The following is a 27,798-nucleotide window of genomic DNA, read 5'->3' as shown; positions in this document are numbered from 1 at the left end:
ATCTTTATATTTTGCTGTAATTACTGTTTTCTTGTGTCATAGTAATGGGCCCATTATACTTATCTTCCCAAGAAAACTGATGGATTGGCTGACAAAACCTGTTCTCTGTCACTTTTTTGAGTAGCTTTTTTGTCCTTTACTGTTAAGACTGTCTGAAATTAGTGTCCTGCTTTTTTATGTTAAGAGAAAGCTTTCAGTCACCTCCCTCAGAATTACTTTATCAATGACATTTGTGAACTTGGCAATAGATTTTTGTCCCTTTTTTTTTTTCTTTTTTTTAGACAATATTTGAGTAGATTTTGACAAGAATCTTCCTTTTTTAGTTATGTGTTTCTGAAGAGGGAGTTTCTCCCGAGTTCACTGATCTGTAGCAGATTGTCTGTGTTTCAGCCCATTGCCTATAAATTACACGTGTACTTTTTGTGAGAAGTACAAGCTGATACGGAGAGATGAAAAAGGAAATTGAAACTGGTAATGTAAGCATTTTAAGGAACTAATTCTGTCTCTGAAAGAATTATAGATTCTGTACAGAGAGGGATGGCAGTAAACACTTCCTGGATTATACCCGTTAATCTGCAGATGCTGATTGTAATTTGTTTCTAGTATTTTCTCCTTTAATAAAGTGGCTAAATCAAAGTTGGTACTATTTGGAAACATCTGATTTACTTGCTATTTGTTGTGCTGGTAGTAAGTCAGAAAGTACAATTGTATTTTTTCTAGCCCAGCCTCTTTGCAGTGATCTGAGGTCAAGCATCTGAGGTTTCCTGCAGACCCTCCAGCAGCCTTTGATTCTGCCATCTGCAGTGTCTAGTTTATTTGACTGGACTTGGATCCTGGCTGAGTATCTGTTCTTATTTTTCTGAAGTATTAGTTCCATTTTCACTCTGATATGTACCAGGAAGTGTTATTTGGCAATGTTTTTTTAATTGCTGGACTTTTAGAAGCAATTTATCATGCAAATGTGTCTCTGTTCTGTTATTTGTGCACGTATGTATTTATCAAACTGATAAAACTCAGTGCAGGTTGGTTGCTTGTTTATGTCTGTACTTACTTAACTTTGTTCTACTGTACTGCAACAAGAGGGCTATATAGCTGAATTTTAAAACTTGACAAGACAAATGGGTTCAGGGAGGTGACAAGAGTGTGTGTTGGTTACCTGTGGGAGTCCCCGGGCTATTTCTAAAACATTCACAAGGGCACCCACAGAGAACAGTTACTGATAGGCTCAAGGTTACCATTCTATCATGACTTTCTCTGTTGGAATTGTAGGGTTGCTTGAATTCTGGGCACTTAGCGTGACTCTTCTAACAAGATAGATGGTATTGTCACCAGGTCACGTAGGCTTTCTACTTCAAGTATTTTTCTGAAAATTAGTTAAGTTGTGGAGATGGATTACCAAAAATTCAAAAACATTCAAAACTGAGGGTTGGTTTGTGGTTTGGGTTTTTTCCCCTGAAATTGGCGGTTGGAAATATTCCTCAGATTTCCTCGTATTGAGAGTATGAATTTTCTGGGTGTATCTGTGTTCATATGACTTAAAATAAATTACTGTGATTCAGCTTCTTTCCAAATCATCTTGACAAAAGCTGGTGTAAAATGCAATATATGTTTCCTTTAACTGGTACAGGCCCCTGCTAACTACACCAAGATGTGCTTTTAGCCAACACTGATGATGGTCTACAGAGGATTATAATTCTGGAGTGCTGATAGCTGATCATAATGGGCAGCTTCTGCAATTCAGATTATGAAAGCTAGTGACCAGGTATTTCCACATCAAACCCATGTTTATGATGAATGATAGCATTTCCTTTAAGCATCTGGGAATCAAAGGAAAGATTATCTTACTGGTTTTTTTGTTTGTGTCATCTGATTTTCTACTTTTTGTGCTAGAGGTGAGGTCCCTTGTGTTTGGTAGACTTCGGCCAATTAGTAGCTTTTATCTTGTAAACAAACCTTAAAGAGAGACCAGTGGGTGCATAGTCTTAAAAGAGAATAAAAACAGCAGTTCTTGTATTAGGTCACCTGAAGATGAGCAAGAGCTTGGCAAGCACATTAGGTGAGGAAATGAGGCTCCCTAATTTGACAGTAGGGGAGTATGAGATGTAGAAGACGAATGGGTGGGGAAGACTGGAAAATTACATAACCGGAGGAGAATTTAAACTGCATTAACTTCGAGAGACTCATCCTCAGCCTTCAAGAAGTGTTTGTGCTTTCTGATGTTTACACTTGGAAAAGGTGGTACACTGTTAAGGTGCTAGCTGAAGGGGTTTGAAGTTGCCTGACCTTGTTGAGGCTATTCATGGAGCATGATTTAAGTTAGCATGCTTAAGCACTGCTGCCGGTGGTCACACAGCATGACTACTGCTTCAGGAGTAGTTAACTCCTGATTTCACCTCACCTGCTTGAGCTACTCCAGCTAGATCTAGAGGAGTGCATCCTATGTGTTCTTTATACTTTATCATGAGATGGCTTAAGACGATTTTGCTTTGCTTTAATGTCTTTATCTGTTCAGTAAGTTCAGCCTTAGTACGTCCTTTCTTCCCCTCTCTCTGCCTGCTGGTTTTGTTAGGGCTGACTTGCACAGCCTGAAAGAGTTAAGTTGGTTTGAGCAACCTCTTTCAAAATCTGCCTCATAGCAGAGAAAAACTAGTAAGGCTTTTTTCTGGTCTGCATTTCTGTTTTGTAATGCTTCTGAAGTGGTGTCCAGACCATAACTGAGGAGTTCTTTCTTTAATTTTAACTTCACTGCTCAAATTTGACATTGTGTTTTGGGTTTTGCTACTTTTCCTCAGGAAGAGTATATATATGTATATACTGGAGTAGGTATTGCTGTTGGTTAAAAATGCTTGTGCAGATCCCCTTGGCATACTTAATTCTTGGTTTGTCAGGAAGCTCCACTCAGGTTATTTTCATGAACAAGAATTGGGACAAAGACCTCGCTATTTTGTTGGTAGGAACTAAAATACGAACAATGTTATTGAGGGAACAGTAGCTTAGAAAGCTGGCAGAAGAGCAAGAATTACAGAGAAAATCATCAGATCTTGCTGAACCTAATATGATTTTGAGTTTTAAGTTCTCAATGTCATAGTCAAAAGAGCACAACCTCTGTTTTTAGACTTTTACAAACTTACAAGCTGTACAAAATCCATCTCAGTCTTGTATAACAGCAGTTGAATTGGATAAATAGTTACTATTCAAGTTGAACAGAATTTTAAAACTAGCTAGAGTTTTGTTAAGAACTTAACTAGAACTACCCTGCTGCAAATAAGACTGTTTCAGCCTAGCTTTCATGAAATTAAGAGTGGTTTTTTCGTTTGTTTGTTTTGTTCTCATTTTGAGCTGTTTCTGCAGTAGGATATTATTGCATAACCCCCATTTTGATGACTCCAGTCTGTACTTGCCATGGGGAGCACAGGTGGGCCCAGGGCACCCGGGGGACAGTTAGGTCAGGTGCTGCAAAGATCTCTGGTGCTCATGGGGTCTGGTGAGGGATGTATTAAAAAAATTAGTAAACCTGATTGGGGAGAGTCCACTGGAAAGCTTCTCCCGCAAACACTTACTCCTGCAGCCACCATTGTTGGCAGGTGGGAAAACTGTCAACTGAGGGTTTTGCAGCCAGTGGTTTTGATTGGGCTTAGTAAAAGTGAAATGTTGCTTTTTGGTAGATTTTACACTCTTGAAGCTGGAACTACTGTTAACATTTTCATAGGGTCCCCAAAAAAGCTTCATATAAGATAATGGCTTGTTCTTTTAAGTCATTCTTTAAATGCTTCCATGCTACAATTTGTGGGGAGCTAAATCTGTCGGTATTGATGACAAATGGAAGCTGCTTGTTCCCTTCAATTTATTCTTTTAGGTAAAATAGTTGTATGTTTTTTTCAAAGTACTTGTTCTTACTCAGACCATCTCCCACCCTGCATCAGTACTACTCAAGGTGGCCAGGAGTGGAAGACGCAAGAGCAGGGAGCAAAGCCAGAAGCTTATCTGGGGTGATTTGGCTTGAGCAGCAGTTAAGACACAGGAAGGTGAGATGGTTTAGAGGAAGCTGTACAGGTCTTTGGCTAATCCTGTCCCTACCATGCCCCTTCTGCTCCTTAAAATCCGTTCTTTCAGGACTACAGATGTTCTAGGCAAACGTGTTTTCAGAAGTGATACAGAGCATTGCAGTTTTGCTTTACCGAGGTCTGGGACAGTTTTTTTAATTGGGAATTGCCATGTTTACTGTGGAGAAAATAAAATTAGATTTCTCCTTTGCTTTAAGCATGAGGGACTGTCTTGTCTTTTTGATAACATAGTGAGTAGTAAACACAAGAGCAGAGGAGGTATTTCCTATGTGAATGCTAATTACAAAGTGAATACAAAGAGTGGTTCATCTGGAAATACTACGAAAATCAGTTTCTGGCTGCTCACTATTGAAAACATGCTGATACATGCAAACATACAAGAAAATGAGCATGCCATGAGAATAAATCCATCAGCTGTTGAACTCAAATTGTCTCCAGCAGTCAGAGCAGGTAGCTTTAAAAGAAGTTTTTATCTAATAATTCTCAGATGTGGGAATGATTACTCTGTTTACTTGCATATATCTACGATGTATTGACAATTAACAAGTTGGCATTAAGATTTTCCAAGGAAATTATTTTTGAAGATACTTTTGTACTGAGCTATATTCCAGCTCATTTCTTCTTTTCCAGTTTGGCAGAAGTCTCCACTTGACAGACTTACCCTTCTGATGTTATTTTAGGTATGAGAAAGCTGCAGTGTGACATGGATGAAGCAGGACGAGTTAGAGTGACTTTGTAGTGAATTGGAAAAGTAAATAAAAATAAAAACAGAATGGATTTAATAATCAGTTAAACAGTGTGGTTATAGCTGTATTGCATTTAGCTTAAATAAAAATAAAAGGGTACTATACCTGCAGCTCCTTTGAAATACTGTGTCACCTGCAGTAGAGTGCTGAATGCTACCTGAGCTTTAATTTGTTGAAGTTTCAGTTAAGCAGTGAACTAGGGTTGAAAAAGTAATTTGTCTGAAAGTAAGCTACCACTATGTATCAATGTTTTTCTCTGTCTGGTCTCTTCTGTATATTCACAGGACCTTTCCCAAAGCATTCTCATGTGCCTGCTGTAATCTGCAGAATTTTGAGCAGCTCTCAAACACACAAGTACAAGGTGTTTTTAATATAAAATAACCTATGTGTTCTACTATGATAATTTACTACTGTACCTATTCTGGCTAGTTTATTTTCCTTGGACTTAGCCATCCTAATGAGATACTGTCGGTTGTTTAATGAAGTCTAATTTTTCATTTGTTTTAATGAGTTAATTCAGCAATCAGTACAGTGCTTTGGTATAGCAGATTGTTCATAGGAGAGTAAATAGGATCAGATAATGCAAATGCCTACCTCTGGGCTCTGTTAACAAGTTAGAATTGCATTACTGTGTTTTGCCTTCCTAGAATTCTTTCATGAGATGGTAGTGTTTGATTTCCTTTTGAATAATCTAAAACATCCAAATGTAGTTGTATTACGTCCTTTTTAAAATCAATACTGTTTAGGTAAATGGAAGTGGGGTGATAGTGTGTCAGCTTTCAACTGAGGAATTAGTAGTTGTTTCATAAACTCAATGTGTTATGTAGATAATTTTTTTGAGAAAAAAATATCATTAAACATTGTCCAAAAGGGGAGATAATAGTGCAGAGGAAAGTTCAGGAAATGTTGGTGTTTTTCTTGGAATCTGTGCAGTGCAGTATAGTTTTGTCTTTCAAGTTGTTTGTGAAGTGCTGGCTACTAGTGTTTAGCCAGTGCTGAATGTGTTAAGTACTCTTCCTGATAATTAAGGCAAGGTCTATTACTGCATGCCAATTATGAAAAAATAAAATCTACCATTTGAAGGAATTAAGTTTACCAACTTTAGGCAAAGGTTGATTTTCTTATTATCCCTTTTCTACTCAACAGAGAGAAAAACTCCAGTACCAGGTTCCTGGTCTCTTTCTGCAGACTGTAGGGAGAGAAAAGAGCAGCTGACTTCCCAGTTATAAACATAACCTTTGTGAATTCTCTTCTTCATGTTGGAAGAAGTCTTAATTGTGGAGACTTAGTATATATTGAGTGCATCTATACAAATACAAATGTGGAAGATAGCTTCTTTTGGCTTCCTTTGGAAGCATCATTCAGGTGACTCCTTGTGTTTGGTGTTGTTTTAGTGCTTTTAGCCTGGATGTGAGTCTCTTTGCTTTGACTGTTTTCAGAAGCTCTGTGCTCTTTCAGCAGTGTGGTGAAGCTGACTGCATGTAGATTGAATTTAGATGCATGCATGTTGGGAAAAAAAGTTTGTTCCCACTGATAGTTATTAATGAAAGGTCTGTAACCAGACTGGGTCTGTGGTTTTATGATGAAAATACAATTTGAAGGTTCTCCATCCAAATCTGTATTTTTCCCAGTTTGTACTCTTGTGATGTATGTTTTAATCAGTAAAATACAATTCCATGTTGTTAAAAAGTGCTGTTTTCTTTTTCCAAAGGACTTACATAGTAGTTGAACTTTGGTCTTCTTTTGTTTCTGCTCACCTTAAAATGCTGGGCTTAAAATTGGCTATTTAAGAGCTTGTTCAGAAATAGGCTTCATGCATCTGTCTCAAGACAATGGCACATACATCAGATGAAAGGGTAAATAGAGCAGGTATGACCTGATTGGTTTTGGTATCCAATTTCAATGTGTTCTCTGGTAGAATCACAGTGGACAGAAATGGAGTGGTGCCAAAACCAAAATGTTACAACTGGTTTTGTGTCACTTCTCAGACAGAAGACTGTATTTATTAAAACTAATTGTCTCATGAATAAATACTTCACTTCTACTTAGATACTTTCACCCAGTGGCTTCTTAGATGCTTGCAAAGCCTCAGGTACTCTTCTTAAACATGCATTTCCTGGTGGTGGCTGAATTCAATCACTGCCCTGTTCTTCAAGAGGATTTTTTCAGCCTGTGACACTCCTCTATCATAATATGTTAATAAAGTATGAAGTAGCCTTAAGAATATATTAGAATGCAGGAGGCCCTGTTGGTAAGCAAAGCAGAAGCATCTGGATGTGAATTGGGGAGGTTATGTTCTAACTTCTGCTGAAAGTTTGGCAGTAATTTTAGAATTTGTTTCTTGTGCCATATGGTTATGTCTGGAGCCCTGGCCATGCAATGCTACTCGGGATATAAAAGACAGCCTTGTTTTTAGTGGTTGTTGGACATATCGCTTAAGTACTAAGATGAACTAGCATTTTAAAAGCAAATGATAGGTTTGTGAAGAAATGTAGTCTTGGTTATAGCCAGAAATAAACTCAGCTGTTTAGCAACTATGCCCATGATGGCAGTTGGACTCAGAGGTCAGATCTTGCTGGAAGAAAAATATTCCTTTTTCAGTATCCTTAAGTGAAAAAAAAAATGGCCAACAGCTAATTGTGAGTGAATACAGATGTTGTTTACATGATTTATCGTATGGTGATGGCAGCACATGATGAAGATGCTGCTTCGTAGAGTTCATGGGCTGTGTCAAAAGGCTTTAAGTAAATAGAAGTGAATGTGACACTGGAGATTTTAGAACGTAAACTTCCTGTGAGTAGTTAAAAGAAGTTAATATGCTCTGTTTGTGGGAGGAAAGTAAACCACAAGTTTTCCTGTAATAATTCTAATGTTTTAAATAGCATGAATTGCATGAGTAGGATACAAGAGAAATATTTGTTAAAATCTTCATGAGCTTTTCTGCATCTTGAACTGAATTCAGGGGAAAAGAATGGATTAACTGAGTAAATTTAAACACAAAACTAGACATCAACACTAATGTAAGTAGCTATTTTTTTCTAAGTCCCATTAGAATGCTACTTCATTTAAAAATATCTTTGTTTTTTCTTTAGAATTACTTATCTTCTATTATTTCACATTAAAGTTGCAAAGGAATAAGACAGTTTGCTGTTAAGTAAGATGCTAAGACCAGAAGCGCTCTCAAAGAGATCACAGCAAGCCTTTTCCTTCTCTTCAAACCTTTCTAACCTGTCCTTGGAGGCAATAAAAAGCATGTCAAGTGCAGTATATCCTGAGAGATCCTCTGTGGGACAAGAATATCCTTTTCTGCTCATGGTTGTACAGCTTTCTGGTGGGCCAGTCATTCTTCTTCCTTACCACTGCCTATGGCAAAGAGATCTGCAGCCTTCGTTGGTTGTGAGAAATTTTGGATCTTCTTTTTCCTTCAGATGCGGGAAAAGAAAAGTATGGGACACTTTCCCTAGTTTACAGACTTCTGGCATTTGCTGCTAGTGTTTTCTTTGCTGCTTGGTAGGCTCATTTCGTTTGTGCTGAGAGATGCAAGTTACACCTTTGTGGTATGAGATCCTTTTTACAAATTTTGGAATCACTAAAGCATGTCAGTTTAGTATCTGAATGAGTTTTGGAGGAGAGTAAGAAACAGCAAGGAGAAGTGAGCCTTTCAAGCTGAGTGGACTCTATCCTTATTAGGGTAAGGACTATAAAGTAGGTTTAAAAAAAAAAAAAACCCACAAAAAAAAGGGACCAATTCAGCATTTTTAAAATGGCACCATTAGCCATTCAGTGTGTGCCAATCTTGGCAACTTTCCTGGTCAGCTCAATGTGTACTGCGTGTAATCAAATACTCCTTTTTAATTGGGAACTTATTTAGCTGCATAACTCGAGGACCATAAGGTTTGAATGTCTTGGCCTTTGCATCCATTTCACTTGTACATCAAAATTCTTCTGAAACAATTCTCACATCACGTTTTTAGAGAAAGTAAGGTTGGTGTTTCCTTAAAAGGCAGAGCTGTAATGTTACAGTATCAGGAGGTCAGTCTCTCAAAGGCTTATAGTATAATAAATTGAGACCAAATATATTTAAAAACCATAGTCTCAGCCACACAAAAAGAGCGAACACATTCATTTGTCTCAAATGCCAAGAGACTGGATTTCTGCCCACATGCCTCAACATGTGACTCTTGCAGAAATTCAAGTGTTTGTTCACCAAATCAGGTACAGACAACTATCCATTAGTCATGTGACTCTCTACCTGCACATACAGGTAGATATATATATGTGTGTGTATGTGTGTCTTTACATGTTTATCCATATAGGTATATATATAAACACTCCTAAGTATAGTCTTAGCTTTGAAATCTGTCTTGCCCTTCTAAATTGATCTCTTTTCTTGGTTCACAAGTTAGGGAAGCTGGAGAAAGAGCTGCAGGGAGCAGTGTGTGGATCCCCTGAGAAATTGATCTGTTTTTGAGTCTTCTCCATACTCAAATCCGAGGATGTCCTCTTTAGGCAAAGTGTTGCAGGTTGGAAAAAGGCTGGCTCCAATCTGTGGGAGCTGGCTCCCTTCACACTGAATACTAGGAATAAACATAATAAACTGAAGTCTGTGTAGAAAATCCTGATGGCTTACTGAATTTGTATACAAAATTTGTTTTGTTTATTTTTTTTTTTACAGGAAATACTGGATAAATCCCACAATGGAAGACGGGAAGCCCGTTTGGGCTCCACACCCAACTGATGGGTTTCAGATGGGGATGATTGTGGACATTGGCACTGACAACTTAACTATTGAGCCCTTGAATCAGAAAGGCAAGGTAAGTGTCTCACAAACAAAGGAATAGAGAAAAAACATACAATAAACCATTTTACCTGTAGGCCAAATCTTTGCCAGTATCTACAATTACACACAGCCTGAAGGCATGGAAAATCAGTTTTCTGTTCTAAGTTTGGCTAAGGATCTTTGCTTAGCTTTAGCTTGTATTGCAATGAACCCTCACGCTGACAAGAAGTGTGTGCTTTCTGTCAGTTATCTGCATATGCATTGAGTACGTGCTCCTGAAAGAGAGGAGGTTTGAATCTCTGTAGCCATTTGATTCAGTACTGTATGCTTTATTTTTCTAAATTAGAGACTGATTAAGAGCCTACTGTTGAGACTAGCTTATGTCTTTTCCCTTACATGCATAGAAATGGTCCTAGAGGGATGTGCTAGGCTCTGGCTAAGATTAGACACCTTGTTATTAGACTGATGAAGACTGAAAGATGAATCCTCTTACCTCAAGTACCTCGAGAAGTAACATGAAGTTAAACAAAGGTCCTATAGAAGTGCTATATCAAATTAAAGTCAAAATAAATGTAACATTTAAAATGAAGACCTAATTAATCCTAAGTAGTGTGTTCCAGCTGCTTCAATTATTATGACATCTTTCAGATTCAGTATGTCATAATTAAATGTCAGTTTTTACAGGAAGCACCTTGTAGCTATCAATGATCCTAATTCAAATGGTCAGCATCCTGGGTTTTACGAGCTGGAATAAGATCAGACACTCTTAAAACTTGTGATTTCATTCTGTGTGAATATGTTTTATGTTCCCTTTCTAATAATGTTGTCCTTTCTGTATCTTCAAGTATGTAAAAAAAGACAAAAATGTGTTTTGCAACTTCTTTTTTCACGTCAGCAATAGTAGAGAATGCCTTGTCATAGGTCAAAAGGTTATGCAGCAGTCCTTCCTTTTGAAGCAATGTTTATAGGCTTTCTTTTTCGTGCACCTTGGAGAGGAAGTTGATTTTGCTTTCCTTAGAAATACAAAGCAAGTGTAACATCTCATTTTTGAATGTGAGAGATAAAGTCTATATGTTTAGTAGTAGGAGGAGCATGCATTCTTGAGTTTGGGGAAAAGCAAAATTATCCAGACAAGAATATTAAATATTCCGAATCTGCAGCTAAGTTGTCTTTAATTGACTTAAATAATTTTCACCCCCACTGCTATTTATGGTTATATTCCCAGATGGTCCTGATGTGATAAAGAGCAAAAGCCTGTATACTGAAACAGAAACAGGCAATAAGGGTACTTCTGAGACAGTATTTATTTCTAATATACCCTCATTTCAGGGACCCTATGTAACTAAGAAAACCACAAACACAAAACCGAACCAAACAAAAACCCAACAACAAATGCTAATATATCCTAAAATACAAATATTTTGTTTCATGGTTCACAACCAAAAAATCTCTTTTGTCTAGATAGTTTGTTACTTTGCTGTTGGCTGTTTTGAATTAAGCAGATCAATTAAGGGCCTAATGTTCATTTGTCTAAGGGAACAAACACTTCACAGTCTAAATGCTGTAGAGATTATGGTCCTATATTTTTAATTATCAAAGTTCCATATATTCCATATATTTACTCCAGATGTGGAGTAAAAAGTTTTCATGATTACCTTCTCAGTCCTTTTTTTTTAATAGTGAAACATTTCCCATTGCTTTTTGTCTTTTTAAGAAAACTCTGCTCCTATGTACTTAGGCCATTCATTTAAAGTAGTCAGCATTAATACCCATTATCATCAACTTTGTTTTCTTAAAATAATAGTTCAGAAGTGCTCTTCAGTAAGGAGTGATCCAGCAGCCCCAGAGTTGCTCATGATAATTACAGGGAGAAGAGGAGTTACCTGATCTTGTAAACATATCTGGGCGGTGTAACTTATTATTATTTTTTAATCTGGGTCATTACCATGTCATATGTATTCTCTGTAGGCGCTGGTAGCTTTACCAGAGGTCATAAGCTGAAAAGGAAATGTGTATGCATATGTTTGATTATTGCCTTTTATTATACTTTATGTCATTAATAACTGCAATAAATGCTGCAAGGCAGCAGTTTAATATTCTCTTAAAATCCCCACTCCCTGCCCCGCCCGTAGCTAGCTCTGGTGTTGCAGAGTGGCACCCTCTCAGTTCTGCCTTCTGAGCTGTGCATGACACTGCAAACGAGGTCAGAGAACAGATCCACCTTAAAAATGAAGAAGTGGAAAGTTTTCAGGAGAGCAGCATGCAGTGGCAAGCTGGGGTCACTGTGGTGGTAGATAGCTTTGTATTATGAAATCAAGTTACCCAGCCCAGTTTCTGTGAAGGTAGTTGGCCAACACACTTGTTCACTTACAAACCAGCAATAGCAGTTTTGGGTACTGCAGCCCATACCCAAGTGTTTACAGCTCTGTGGCAAGGCTGTCTGTCTGAAGAGAGGTGGGGACCTGGGTCACCCAGCCTGCACTGTATGAGGAACAATAATCCAAGCTGCAGGAGTGTGTTGCCTGAACAGACGATGCATGTGTTACATGATGGGAACCTCTTCCCAAAAAATAGATCATTGGCTTGCAAGGCTGATATGCATTTACACTTCTACTTGGAGTGTTTTCTCTCAGATCCTGTTGCTGCATATATCTTTGTTTTGTTCCTTGATGCTGTAATGGAGAGAAGGCAGCTGACAGTGAAATGCCAAATGGGGAATTAACTCTTTTCCTAGAGGTAGCAAATCTGAGTAAAGCGATTAGGAAGAGATGCCATCCTGGGCTCCATGGGGCACTGAGGAGTGGGGGGAAGGCAATTCCTAGAGCATCAGCAGTAATGAGTTTCTGGCAGTCATGGGGAAGGCGTGAGGTGCTGCAGGCACTTACTGACACCCCTCCTGCTATCAGCTGAGAGGCGCCTTATGGCTCTGTGCCAGTTTGGAAGGGTCATAGAGCGCTTTATGGGACACCTGCTCTGGTATGCTGTGAGTAACAAGAAAGGTATTTTTTCAGGCTAAGTATAAAGGAATAAATGTACTTTGAAAGTAAGGATCAGAATGTCCAAAGTTCAGTGCTTTGAGCTAAGGTGTTTGTATTTCTTTTATGGTTGTTTTTGTTTTGGTTTTTTTGGGGTATTTTTTTAGCAGTGAGTGGAACTTGCTTGTGCAAATGAGAGATGTTCTCGTCTGTCCTACACACCGTTTGTGCTGCTTTAGGTTGGTTTGTGAAATACAGCTGAGAGTAGGGAGGTCTCCTGTCTTTGACTGGAAGGTATAAAGGAGGGCACGGTTACACGTATTGGATTACATGGTAGAAAGAAGATCCTGCTTGAATGGAAAGATATCTTTTTTCACTCATCTAGTTTCTGGGAGAATAGTTAAGATTGCCATTGGATTTCAAGGGCTGGTTCCTTACAAAGGGGGGAAGAAAACCCACTTAAAAACCCCTTAAACCCTGTTTTGTTTCCTGAGACCACTTTATTGTCTCATAAGACTAATAACCCTCTCCAATTTCTTAGAACAAGCTTGTGCTAAGCTATGCTTAATGCAAAAGTCTTCCACCAAGTACCTGAAGCATTTTTTCCTTACAGTAAACATTTAAAAACAGTAAAAATGGGGCAATACAGTAAAGAATTTCTTTGCATTTTTTAACTGATAGATCTGGAATACCTTGCTCATTTTCCTATTTAAAATATTAGGTTTTAGTACTTGGAGCTCTGTACTTCTTCTTTATCATATTTACCTACATAAGAAGTAATCACCTTACATAAAGCAGTATTCGAACTGTGGCATACAGCAGTGAATTTTTTGTTGACAACTTTGAAACTAGACTTATGTTCTTATCTAAAAAAGTCCAATAGGACAAGATCAACTTTCAGATAAGTCTTCATTTTGCTTTGTTTTATCACTTCTGAAATATTCTAGAAATTATTCATAACTTACATTGAATGAAAAATGGAGGCAATAATGCAGCATGAACTCTTTTTTTCTCATTTAAATTTATCTTGAATCAGAAGGCTGAGCGGTGAGGATGTTGAAAAAGCTCTTCCTCTTCTGGGATAGTTCTAGCATGGCTGACTTTAATTCCACAAATGTTAAAATATCAGAGGTTTATGAAGAGTCTTAGAGAATAGCTGGTTATTGTGTTCATTCTCTCCTGTGGAAAAAAAGTCTGTCATTTTTAGTGGTTACACTGTTTTGTACTGGGTTACACATCAGCAGGAAAGAACAAGAAATGAAGTTATATTTTCATGAAGTCGGTCATGTTTTTAAACTTTCCCACTGTTTCACGCAAAGGGTAACTGTTGTGTTCAAATATATCTTTACCCAATGATACATACCTTCACTGTTGGTAGACTTGTAGAGAAAATGATGATGATGTGTTATTACTGCTGTACTGTGAGAGGGAGAAAAGGGTGTGTGGGGAATCTCTGCTCTGCTGAAACTGAATAGCAGCTGGAAACTTTCTGAGGTAGGTAAAGACGTTCAGGGCTTCCATGGCTCTGCCAGACTCTGTTAAAGGATATTTTGGAGAAAGTTGGTCTGACAGATGTTCAGATGTTCCAATGCAAGCAGCTCCATTTCCCTTAGAAAAGCTTCTTGTGCATATTTTTCTGCATTAGATCCTGATAAGGAGATGACAAAATACATTTTATTATGGCTGCAAATTGCATACCTTATGATAACTTTGTAGGGAAGTAGATTTAATGTTTTCTGACTGGCAGCAATTAGTTCTGCTCTGAAACATTTTTAACCATTCCCCCTTCAAAGGGAGTTGGAATTTCTGGCTGTTCATGATGGTGTAAGCCCCAGAAGCTCTCATATAGTGCTGAAGCAAATATGAACAAAATTGCTGTCTTTCTCCTAAACTTCCCTGCGAGATGCTTCTCAGGGCACTACCTTGCTGAGTACAGCGTTAAACAAGCAAACGTTTGTTTGTTTGTTTATTAAATTCATTCCTTAGATCCCGTTGGTTGCCTTTTCAAGTATGAGACTAGACTTCTTGTCTCCATTTCCATGGGGAAAGGAGCCTCTGCCTGCAGCGGCATGGCGGCTGTCATGTTTAATTGGCACAACAGGGGTTTTGTTCATTCATAGCTACTGCAAACGAGCTATTACTACAGTAAACAGAGAAGTATAATTAAAAATCTCCCTTGTACAATAGGTATTTTTTGTGCAGATGCTGTAATGCATATGTGCTGGGATGTTTTTCCTTCCTTTTTACAACAATATAAATTATGATTTCTAGAGAGGAAAGAAGAAACAAAGTTGCTTTTGTTATGAATTTTTGCAGTTGGATGTGAACACTTGATAAATGGCTGTTTTGTATAACTGGAATACAGGGGTTGAAGGAAGGTCTTGTTTTACTTTAGTATTGATTTATTGAATTAAAACCACCAGCAAACAACAACCAAAGCTACAGTATTTGGTGTTACAGAGGATGTTATGTATCAAATATTTATATTTTAAGTAGGAATATTTTAAAACAGAGTATGATAATGACAACACAGTCTTTTGACTGAACTAATAATTTGGATTTTGTTCCTTCTTCTTTGAAAAACTGAGGAAGGTGTGTGTTATTTACAATGTTGTTCCCTTTGCAGTACTTTTTTAGTCTTTTTTTTTTGTATTGCACATTATTACATGCAAATTTTGATACGAGGATCAAATATTATTGCAATAAAATGTGTATTACAGTGACTTCATTTTTATAATGTCATGTAGTAATATAAATGCAGCAGCTTTTGTCTGCATCTAGTAACTTCGTAAAATTTGTTTCTGAAGTATAAAGCTGGCAACTTAATTTTAAATCATGCACAATTACAGTGCACTGACTTGTATCATTGCATGCGATATCTTTGAACTATATTTGTATTTTATTTTCTGACAATGTTAATGTTTCTCATCTAACAGACCTTCCAGGCTGCTATCAATCAAGTGTTTCCTGCAGAGGAGGATAGCAAAAAGGATGTAGAAGATAATTGTAAGTTATGAATTTAAAAATAAATTATTTATTTGAAAAAAAAATTTGCAATGAAGAGAATATTGTTTCCTTACAAACTTCCTGTTACTTCCTTGTAGTCTTTGCTTGAATTTATGTATGACCTTTACTAGTCCTTTAAACTTCTTAAAGTAAGCCTATTTTAAATATAATTTATTGGGCTTTTTAATTTTCAGTTGAACAGTTTAGAGGAACAGATAGCCACATTATTCCCATATACAACTGTTACTTGACTTCAGAAATACTGCATTCAGATTATGGGTCTAACAATTTTTTATAGTGTGGCAAAAGACTTAGTTGCTTTATCAGCAGCTGTATTGTACAGCATTTTCCTGCATGTAAGACATTTCTCAGATAGCATTCCCGTGGAAGTACAGGTAATGGAAAATAAATTTTAAAATAACCTTACCAAAACTGGAGACAGGAATGTGGACCTATCAGGACCACTGGGAAAGAAAATAGTTGAACTGGATACAGGAGTACTGGTGGAGAAGGAATTTTGAGGTGAACTTGTGTAATAAAATTCACTGTTAATGTGCAGGGCTTTTATTTCATTCAATATTTTACAGTTAGGTGGATGAAAACTAGTCAAATCTGGGGAGAGGGTGAGAATACCAAGAAAGCTGACTAAGCACTATCATCAGCTTTTAGAGAACTTTAAACAAATATTTTGCTGCTGCCGCTGCTCTGCAAATCACAGAGCCTCTACTGTCTTGAATATCTGATGAGGGCAAATCTCTTTAACATTCCCTGTAGTACTTACTGCTTGGTGAAAATACTGGTGACTTCATAAATAGTGAGCAAAAGTATCTTCTATTGTTCTTCATTTAAAATAGAGGCTAGGAGTCTGAAAGTTGTTTAGGTGACGTAACACCAATTCCTGTCTTGGAATAGAGTTTAGTATTTATATCCCATGGCAGGAAATACAGCTGTTACAGCTGCTCCATAAGGAACAAAAAGATGAGATCTGAGTCTTATGATCTGACTGAGGTGGTGCAGTGCTGTTATAGTTAGAACCAAGCTGGTAGCCTTGATTTCAGTTGCTTATATTTTTGCAAACAGGATGTGGGTTGAAATTTTTCAAAGCTGGTGTCTGTATTCTCTGCACTTAATGATTGTTAGGGAAATGCATTTAACCTGTGCATCTGTCACAATGATTTTACTGAGGTGTCTTGGCACTTCAGTGTCATAGTCAGGGAATCAAAATTTGGAATGAGTTATGGAAATAATTTGAGATTGCATCAGAACACTGTTCAATTAAATTAGTCAGAGAAAATGTCTTCTTTGGCTTACCAAGTAAAACATAAAACTTAAAAATACTTTTTTCCAGTAATCCTATCTGAATCAAACATTATTTTGACTTTTCCAATGTATTTTCACTTGGTGCTCACTAGTTGAGGTTTACCTGCAGGATGCGTGAATCCCAAGTTCATTTTCCTTCTGTCAGAGAGCACTTGTGTTGAGTGTTATTGATCTTTAAGAAAAAAACCATACTGAGTGCTCGTAATACTGTTCCAAAAATCCTGAAAGACTAGTTAATAATATGCTTATCATTCCAAGCTATACTTTACTGATTAACTCCCTTTTAGGAACTAATTTGCTGACATATTGCTTTTTTGCACCCTTAGTCTTCCATGTGCCAAATGCACTAGCTGCAAGAGACACCTTTCTTACTATCAAGCCCATCCTTAAATGAGAATTTTTAGTACATATTGCAAACAGTACAGAGACAACACATTTACTTCCTTTTTTTGCGATTCACATTCCTCTTTGGATCCTCCCAAGCCTCACTCATACATGTTACCATATGTGGAATTTCTTTTAATAGCCAAGAAAAAGACTAATTTCTTTTAAACTTCTGGAGTGAAAAAAAATGAAGGGGGACAGGGCATCGGATAAGACTCTTAAGAAAACCCCCAGTTCTCTATATGCAGAGCCTTGCAATTACTTGATAAAGTAATTTTCCATACAAACCCTGACTCATTGTGTGTGCCAGGAGAGCCAATTTGAGTAAATTTGACATTGATATTTCCTAGCTTTTAGCGCTTCACTTCACTTATGTGAACTTAGTGTGTGTGTGTAAGTAAATATATGGGCAACTGAATGCACATATGTACACTGGCTATATTTAGGCATGAGCCATGTGAATATTCAGAATTCTCTCTCCTGGTGACTTCCTTTGCCTCTGGATATGGATGCCTCTTTTAAAGGATTTATTCTAGAGAAGCATTTCAAAGCTGCTGTCATAAGCCCTAGTTTGCATGTCTTGAGCGGAGGTGGTGACATTCCCTCTGGGAGCAAGCTCCCATTTGCTCCCTGAGTCTGCAGGTATAACTGCTTTAACAAGGACTTGTGAAGAGAGTACTGGGGACACAATGAAATCTGGGTTCCTTTGCTGTTCAGATAAGCATGCTAATAAAAAGTTGATGATTAACTGATCACTGCAAACCCTGAGAGGTTATTATGAAGACACACAGTCAAGGGAGTCAATGGAGAATTGTTTCTCACCTCAGTACTGAGAATCTGAATGGCTTAATTTTGAAATTTGCTGGTTTTTTTAACACCCTGTTTCCTTCCAGGCAATACAGGGGGAGAGGAGGAAACTTTAACTTACATTAGAGCAAACCGGAGTTTCTGTTTCTGGCCCATTTCCTTCTAATGTCTCTTCCTCTTGGGATGATCTCATTAAAAGAGGTGAAGGCAGACCTGCAATTTGTGGTCCCAGAGCCATTTTCTCAGCCATGTGAACTGAGTGTGCCTGGGGAGGGGAGGACTCGTCCTGCTGTGCAGTGCTGGGTGTCTGCACTTGATTGCTGCACCTACCAGAGACTGTGGGGTTGTGTGGGAATGTGTGTCTTCTGTGGTGGCAAGGGAAAAGCCATGGTCATGGGGGCTACCCTCCTGCTTCATGAAGGAATTGTGCACAGGCATGGTTTAAAGGCTGTTGTAATCCAGAGGAAGAGTTTGCTTAGTGTAAAACTAAAGTGTGCCTTGTGTGCCTCTGCCAACACAGGAATGTGAGTGCAAGGGATTTTGTGGAGGAAGATGGTTTCTTCTGACCAATCCAGAAGTGGCAAGGTCCTTTGAGAATTGTGAATGATTCCAGGCATTTGAAGCAAAGCTGTATTTGGTCCTGTAAGGGAAGGAAGGGCTCAGTGGAGCTAAGCAAGCCAAAGGGAGGCTGCAAACGGCTGGTGAACCTGACTTTACTTCAGGCATCCTTGTGTAGGTGGCTGCACAGGTTGACCTTGGGTCAATGAACTGGTAGCCCTTAAACATTTGTGTAAATAAGTTGGAATAATTTTTTTTTTCTGCTGAAGCCCTTGAGAAAGGGCATCAGTTCAACTTCAAACAACTTTGTTGGTCATTATAGATGAGAGGTGCGTATGTAACCCTTGTGTAACATACAGGGTAGAAGTTACTGTTACAGATTCACAGAATCAATGATGTTGGAAAAGACCTCTGAGATGGAGTCCAAGCTATGACCTAACACCACCATGTCAACTCGACCATGGCACTAAGTGCCACCTCCAGTCTTTCCTTAAAAAGAAGAGACATTACAGGACAGTGCTTACTCCATCCACAGTATTCAGATGTATACAACTTTTAAAGTGGTGCTAATACTGTTAAGCTTACGAGTATGGCAGTCAATCAGTTGTAAGTAGACAAAACAGTGTTGTGCATGTGAAGTTTAAGCAGCAAGATAAAAAGAGTTGCACATATTTGAAAATGGAGACTGTGTAATGAGTAGTGACCTCAGATGGTTTAGGGATAATGTTTTTAACAGTGTTACAATGGGAAGTGGAAATTACCTCTATAATTAAGGCATCTGACACTTTTGAGTGCTTTATAGCTGAAAACAAGAACCAGCTTTGCTGGAATGTATGGTCTGAAGCTTTCTGTGGATGGTCACTTGCTGCCTAGAGCCACCACATTATATATATTATATGTATATTTTAGCAGTTAGTTCAGGTGTTTTCTGTTAAAGAACAAAGGAGAAAAATAAAGCTAGGGTTTGGTGTGTTAGCATTTTTTTTCCCTAACAGTTTCTCTGAGAAGGCCTAGTACTAACAAAATTCAGAACTGAAGCAGGGAAGGGGGGGTTGGTGCCTGCTGTTGCGATGATGGCTGCTGCTGCCTCCAGACAGTGTTTCCCAGTTAGATGTTTATATCCATCAATCCCCAGAACTAGCTGTTATTCTAGAGGTCAGCTGGGTGGCAGTACCCTGGGGGACACTGTGCCTGAGACTTGAGAAGGGAGCTGGAAGGAAGGACAGTCATTGCTAGGGATTTTGGTAGGCACCAGTTTCTGTGCTTAGAGTCCTGCATGGAGTGAGATGCACAGTGTTTGACTGACAGGCTGGTGAAAGGAGCTTATGCTGAGCAGAGCCTGTGTTGAGGCTCCTGCAGTATGGCTCTTTGTTCTGCAACTTTCAGTATAGTAAAGAGCAGGTCTGTGGTTTTTAAAGTGTACATTGAGTCAGCAGTTTTGCCTCAAGACATGTAAGGAAATGATAGGATTAAACTGTAACCAAAGAGAGGGGAAGTAAAATTCTCCTTAATCTTAAAATTTAGGTTTTTGTCTGTACATGAAGGTACTCCTGAGCTCTTAATGGTATGTGATTGTCTTTTACTTGCAGGTTCCCTGATGTATTTAAATGAGGCCACTCTCCTTCACAATATCAAAGTTCGGTACAGCAAGGACAGAATTTACGTAAGTATTATATGTCATGAGAACCATTCTAATATAGATGTCCTTTCAAACATTCAACAAGTGTTTCCAATTCTGTTTTTTTTCCTATAACAGAACTGCTAACATGGAAATGTTGAAGTTGTAGGCCTTTTTTTGCGCCTTTTTTTTCCTTGCATTATACTTTGTTTGAGATCAGAATCACATTAATCACAATAATGCTAGCTAATTTTTACCAGGCAGAGCAATACATTTTTTTCTACATGACTGTTCATGTGCAACCACAGCACTGCTTTGTATCACAAAGCTCTGTTCCTACAGGTACCTTACTTCACTGTTAGCAAAGATGGTTTTCTTTCTTCATTATTTTTGAACGAAGCAAACAGGTGCTGTCTTTGACACCTCCCAGCTCAGATGTCCATCTTAATCTTTTATATTGCTATCAAATTGCCTAATTGTACTTAATGAATTCTGACTAAATTACATTTTGTCCTTGCCATCTGCCCGGACATTGACAGCTGTGAAACAGAAGATAAGAGTTTTCCTTCTTTCTTATTTTTTTGTCTAATAGAAAGCTGGCTAGGGATAATACAAAACAGTTCTACGTATTTTTTAAGTGTCTGTGTTAAAATAATCAACTTCTAGCATACTGCTGTAAAATTAATTTAGTTAAACCCTTTTATATAAATATAAAAAGAAAGTATAGCTGTTTTCTTCTGCTGCAGTTGATTTACATAGCTATAAATTTTTTATGTCCCAAGATCAAGCCCTGGTTTTAAAATAAATACATTAAAAAGGCCATTTGAATGCTGTTCTGGGAAAATAATCCTTAAAAAAACCTAACCAAACAATAAACCTCCGAGGAGGTAAAATTCTGAATCTGAACTGATTATGAGGTAGGATAGTATTTCAGTTCATAAAGCTATTCTGCATTGTAAACAAGTACTACTAATATGTTATTCAGAGTGGGTGTATTTTCTGGAGGGGGAAAAAAAAGTTGACTTTTTGTTTTTCCGGTTTATATTTTAACTCCCCTGTAAACAGTTTTCTGTCTTTTTAAATCCTGGTTAACAGCATTTCTCTTGTTATTAAAAGGAAAGTTAATATTAGTACCTGCAGCTCTCGAAGAAAAGTTTTCCTACAGTGAAATAAGTGCTAAAAATAGAAACATCTAAGAAACAGTGATTCAACCTTCTATCAACATATCACAATACTGTCCAAATTTCAGTTGCCTAGTGATATTTCAGTAACAACAAAGCAAATAAGTTATTCAGGCTGAAATTTTATCTCATTTTCTTTAGATCTTTTGCTGCATATATGCTTTTATCTTTGATTCTGACCTCTCTTCTTCCCTGTATGTAATCTGGCCATTATAACAAAGCTATGAAAGTTTTTTTCAGAAAAAACTTTTCTTCAGTCTTCCTTATCCTGTGGAAAGGTAAAAAGCAGCCTTCATTTGAGATTCTTCTCAAATTCCTTCTCTGTGAGAAGGAAATTCTGTATTTCTCTCTGTGGAAGCAGCTATAGCTAATTTTCTCTCAGCTGAATGCTTTTATTGCCTGCTTGAGTGCATTCCCAGGCAGTTCTTCCTGCTGAGTTGCTTCCATTAGATATTTTAAAGTGATCCTCCTCGCTGGAGGACAGTGCATTATGCTGTCCACGAGCTTAGTTTATTCACTTTTGAGGAGGAGGTTTTGGAGTCCTATCCTTGATCCAGTAACACAGACAATAGGAAATAATTTAAAAGGAGGTTAGAAGAAAGGTCAGATTCAGGACATACTCCATAGCTTGGTGGTTAGCAAATTTTCCCAAGAGAATGTCACAGAAGTCATGAGAAGATAATAAAAGGAACTCTAAAAATATGTCCTGTCTTGTATCTGCATTTACTGGAGAGAATCATAAATGTAACTGTATACTTAGGCTGTAGTCTTCAGTAGTAATAGTTGTTCTTAAAAGTGCTGTTAACCACTTGCTTGGACACTGGCTAATAGTTTCATGTTAATTGTTTTCTTCACAGACCTATGTAGCCAACATTCTTATTGCAGTGAATCCATACTTTGATATACCTAAGTTTTATTCTTCAGATACTATTAAAAAGTACCAGGGTAGATCGCTTGGAACATTGCCACCACATGTTTTTGCCATTGGTATGTATTGAACCTGTATTTGTCTTTTAAAAACAAACACTAAATATGTCACAGTTACTTATAAATTTCCACCTCTAACAGTAATTATTTTATTTTGATGTATTATAAAATAAAACCACTAATTGCAAGTCTTCTCATCTTCAATATGCAGCTTGAAGAACTTGGAAATAAGCAACCATGACAACCCTTTTATGATTATTCTGCACCTCCAGTGTTTCAAGTCTAAGCAGTTTAATTTGCAACCATTTAGGAAAAAAAAGCTCTAAAAAAGAAATAAAGAAATTCAGATTTTGCAAGTGAAAAATGGTTTAATAATGATTGGCACTGTCTTTCAGTGTAGTGATTTTCTTTGCCTTTTATTATGTTGCCAGAGCACATACACTGTTTGTTTTTATATGCTTCTGTTACAGATGGAAAATATATTGAAATGTTATTTATGGGATAAATCCAATTTGAGTCACTTTTTTAAATAAAAAAATAATTGGAAACTGTAATTAAGATTTGACTTGTTAAAAGCCTTCTCATTGTTTTGCATTTTGTTTTGTAATCAAAAGTATAAATAACTGGGAGTTTAGTACCTGTTGCATAGCAAGAAATTGATGTTTTTCCAAGTTTCATTGTCTCAGATGTTACTTGTTGCAAAGTACTGAAACTGAAAGTTTCCCTTTGAAAAACATACTAAAGCCACATTGGTTACTATTTTGTAAATACATTTAATTCAAGAGATGTAGTTATAGGTGGTTGGTTTGGTTTTGTTTTGTCCTGGATATAGTTGAGTAGGTCTTTGTTTTCAGGCCTTTGAATTCTTACTTGTTGGGTTGGAAGATGAACTATACTATAAATTAAACAGAAACAGATTTTAATGAATTTTAATGCATTTAATTGTAAAGATTTACTTTTTATTCCTAAAAATGTTACATTTTGATTTTTGCATTGTAGCTCAACTTTACCCTTGCAATTCTGCTGAATATTAGTATGTGTCATGTTTAATGTATTCTTCTTTTTAAGCTGATAAAGCATTCCGTGACATGAAAGTGCTCAAGATGAGTCAGTCCATCATAGTCTCTGGAGAATCAGGAGCTGGCAAGACAGAAAACACTAAATTTGTTCTGAGGTTTGTGCCTTTGGACCAAAGTTATTATGTGAATCTCTTGTGTTGATGCATTTGGTTGACATACAGAGCAAATGGTAATCAGTAGGTTTAAGACACAATTCAGTAAGATATGTATTAGCTTCCACATGCACTTTATTACAAGAAATTAACTGAATTAAACTTAAGTGCTGACATGATGATACGTGGAAATAGCTACATACTTACAGGAACCTTAACTCACTTGTAGTGACATCATGTAGTTATTATGGTTTATGATACAGGCATTTTAGTATTGCACATCTGGTGTTGTGGTAGATAAAAAAACATAACTAGACATTTTAACTGTATCTTGAAAGACACTGTTGGTTTTGCCATAAATGTGCATTTCTCTGTTTTCCTGCCTTAGTTTTTTTTTTTTAGTTTGCTTGTGTATCCAGGGTTTTTAACTGTAATATACTTCACCCTAGTTTACTGAATAAGACTGAACAATGGGATTTATTTATTTGTTAATGTTTGTATATGAGCAATACTAAGTCACGCATTTTAAACTCTATGGAAGCCATACTGCTGATGTATATCAGTCTTGCTTCCACTTACTGGCATTATACTTTAAGTGCTTTTTATCCCTCTGGAACACTGTAACTGGAGAGCTCCTTAAATACACCTATATCATAGGTGACTCAATTATGCAGGGAAGCACAGTGCGGGCAGTGTGAATACACTCCCTCACCCCACCTTGTCCTTATTTCCTTCTATAAATCTTTAATGCCATTTTTCCTGACATCATGTATTTTCTACTATTTATATAGTTATTATCTTCCACATCTGAGGAAGAATTGTCCCAGCTGTCTGTCTGCCTGTCATACTGCTCTTCTCTGCTCTTGTGCAGTCTTTCACAGATAGCTGTAAGAATTACTGCAGGGTGCTGGTAATGATTCTCACAGGGGACATCCCAACTTTGGTCCTGCTAAGAGTGAAAAAAAGTCTGGCACTGGAATATCTCTTGAGGAATGCTCTTAAAGGAAGTTGTTCCTCTGCTTCTCAGCAAAGGAAGTTCTGATCACACAACAAGCAACATTGCTGTTGCTTCTCCCCACCACCCGCCCCCATAGAGTCCATGTACAAAACATAATTGAGTTTTAAGAGCTGGATGATTTTACCCTTGCATGATCAGAACATAAAATGTACTAATACAGCTCGGTTAGTGTTTCTAAAATTTTTTTGGAAGGCCCTTTTTTCAGTATCTGTTTTCAGCTTGTCCCAGATTTACTTGTGAATTTCTAGAAAGAATGTCCTGAGCACAAGGAGATAAAAAGAAAAAAAAGGCTGGAACTTTAGAGCAAATATGTTGTGAATTTATTTAAAATCATTTCTTCAATTGCTAAATTGAATCTTACCTTAATTATGCACCTGCAATTTCCTATCTTCACCATCTCCATGTGGGGTTTTTATTAACACTGATAATTATGAACACAGAAACTGTATGCATGGAAACAATCTTAAATTTGGGAAATAGACATGAAACCTTATGTGTTTACTAAGATTTATTAAGAAATACAGATAGTAGAGTAATAGTTTGATTATATTTGTATAAAACTGTAATTTCCATATATATGTCTAAAAGAAATTTCTAACGGGTCTTGGAGTATTGAAAAAAACCCGAAGTGTGCAAGAATATTTTTGTTTTAACAAAAAAGAAAAGTTAAACTGCATTTATTTTAAAATGTATAGGTATTTGGAACTTACTCAGTATGCTTTCCCTATAGTAAATGGTTAGTAAGTATGGTGCATAGCCATGCTTAACCCTATGTAATTGAGGTAATCTGACATGAGATAAATGATACCAATTTTTTTTCTTGCTTTACAGGTATTTAACAGAATCCTATGGTAGTGGCCAGGATATTGATGACAGAATTGTAGAAGGTACTGAATTTTCTTTCATTTAACTCAAAGTTCCAACACTTATATTTTTTTCAGAAGTGTGAGTCAACAGCAACTGAATAAAAGCTAGGATATAAGTATTGTCAGACTTCCTAGGGCATAATTTATGGGTAGTTGACCTTCATCCTAGATTCTGAAAAAATATTTTTTTTATTCATGTTTCACTTTATTTTTGTTTGCTATAGTATCATACAGTCCTTGATCCAGAAAATGAGTGTGTGTTTGAATTGAACTTTACACATTATGTACCCAAGATTGGATTTTAAACTGCATATAATCTGCAAGGACAAAATTATGTTTTCATGACTATCTGTTATTACGGGGAAAGTGCAATTCCTCCTAATCACCATAAAGGTCACAAAGTCAGATAAAACAGGGAAGTTCTTTTAAATTATAATTCTGGGTCATTTTTCTGTTACATCTTTTTTTGTCAGAAATCACGTAATTCAGATTAGCTCTTTGATTGTATCTGTCTTTATAATCGACTTCCAAACCAGGTCAGAAGAGACTGTTGATCATCTAGATGAGCATCTTTAATGTTGCATGCACTTCTTAATTGAACAAAAAATAAGTTTTTGAGAAAATACAAACATCTCTAAAACAAGCAACCAACCTAATATTGCCTCATATATCAGTTTTAGTCTCCTATAGCATATAGTAAATTTATTTTGAAATTTCCTGACTCTTTTTCTTTAAAAATTTGTTCACCTTTTCTTTTGCTTTAAATTTTTCTTTTTTCTGTTGTTCAAGAGAAGTACTGCAGGCTTTAATCTCTTGTTGACATCGGTTTGCTTAAAGCAGTTCCTTAGTGAAATCCAGTGTGTGCTAAAGGAACTCAGGAAGTGGTCAGGAGTTGGATAATGCCCGATGCAAATTAATTGGTACTTGTAGGTATTCCTCGAAGAGTTTGGGGTTTTTTAGTCTAAACCAGCATCTGATGCATGAATTCTGAAGTTTTTTGGGCACAAGTTTAACGACCATGCTTATTGCATATGTTAATAGAGAACATTTAACCTAGCTGAAAGACCCTTGCAATATGTTTTTATCTTTTCTTTAAAAGTTAATATTACATAAAATGCCTGAATAGTTATCAAAGATCTCTTAAGAAGTCAGATTTGTATTTTCATAAGCAGAGAATTTTAAAATTCTCTGTATTTCTCTGTATTTTAAAAACAGAGAAAATCTAGCCAAAACAAAAATGTTAATTCTTATGTCCTACTAAATTATGCCATATCATCCATACTTTATCCAAGCATTAATGTTATTCCTTCATTCTTTAATTGTTGCAGGAGCAGATATGTAGATGGTTGTCAGTGGAGTTTTAAATCTGAGTTTCTGCTTGCTTAGTTTCCAATGCATATTTTTAGCTAGAAGCCCTAAAATATCTTTTAGATATTTTTAATGGCTTATTGTTAGTGAGATTCAGTCAACTGTTTTTTTTTTTGATCTTCAAAGCTAGTAAAATGCAGTCTTTCAGAGGCCCTTGTTTCATAACTACTAAGCATTTTCAAACAGATTAAGTGGTGCATGATATTTGTGTTCATATATATATATATGTGTGTGTGTGCGTTAGACTGCTTGCTGCCACTCTTTCTGTATGGGCTTTAACGTGTTTGAAATTAGCAGCCAGTAAAAAAAATAAAATCACTCAATCACTTAACTGACCTAATTTGAAAGGGCAGTTTGAAGTAGTTTTTGAAATCAACACACTTGTCTAATTTTTTTTTTTTAATTCCTTAATCAATCTAATACATTGCATGCATGACATTTAAGTGGCATTTTTGTCTGTGGGATAAGTGGGTAGTTTAGATTTTATGAATAATAACTAACTAGGAAGTGTCAAATTGTGTGTTGTCTCATATAGTTTATGTATTAGTTATTTACCTACTTGTGTAGAACAGCATAGCGGAAGAATTTTTGGCATTTGTCTCTGAATTTCTTATAGTATTGATTAAAATACTTTGCAGTGTTATGTGATATCTAAGGACCTAGTTTTATGTTCTACCACAATATATCTAGTACAATCTACAGAATGGATTATTCCTAACAAGTAATATTTTCCCTTTAATTTTCAAACCTTATTCCCCATAAGTTCACTGAATAATTGTAAGTGTTTGTTCTCTCTTTCTTTTTGGTAGTTTATTGATCAGATTCTAACACTACAAAAATTAATTTTTTTAAACAGCAAACCCCCTATTAGAAGCCTTTGGAAATGCAAAGACTGTTCGCAACAACAACAGCAGTCGTTTTGGGAAATTTGTTGAAATCCACTTCAATGAAAAGGTACTGGGACCTTGTTACAGAATAACCAGTGATTATTTTTTGTCATAAAATGGAA

The 27,798-nt window shown here is 36.8% G+C and overlaps 1 protein-coding gene across 1 annotated transcript in view; it reads left to right on the top strand.

The window, feature by feature from the left end:
- Window positions 1-454: 454 nt before the first annotated feature.
- The window catches only part of MYO6 (myosin VI), an 85,944-nt gene continuing 58,600 nt past the window's right edge, over window positions 455-27,798 (top strand). Inside the window, exons 1-8 of the mRNA XM_018077795.2 lie at window positions 455-471; window positions 9,486-9,624; window positions 15,502-15,571; window positions 20,230-20,303; window positions 22,297-22,426; window positions 23,435-23,540; window positions 25,387-25,442; window positions 27,646-27,743. Coding sequence (XP_017933284.1) covers window positions 9,508-9,624; window positions 15,502-15,571; window positions 20,230-20,303; window positions 22,297-22,426; window positions 23,435-23,540; window positions 25,387-25,442; window positions 27,646-27,743 — 651 coding nt within the window. The 5' untranslated portion in view covers window positions 455-471; window positions 9,486-9,507. The remainder of the gene's footprint in view (window positions 472-9,485; window positions 9,625-15,501; window positions 15,572-20,229; window positions 20,304-22,296; window positions 22,427-23,434; window positions 23,541-25,386; window positions 25,443-27,645; window positions 27,744-27,798) is intronic.

Source organism: Manacus vitellinus, unplaced genomic scaffold, assembly GCF_001715985.3.
Source record: "Manacus vitellinus isolate BGI_N305 unplaced genomic scaffold, ASM171598v3 scaffold_4_pilon, whole genome shotgun sequence".
NCBI classification, from domain to species: Eukaryota; Metazoa; Chordata; class Aves; order Passeriformes; family Pipridae; genus Manacus; species Manacus vitellinus.
The sequence above is the reverse complement of the archived record's forward strand: the minus strand, read 5'-3'. Positions and strand labels throughout refer to the sequence as shown.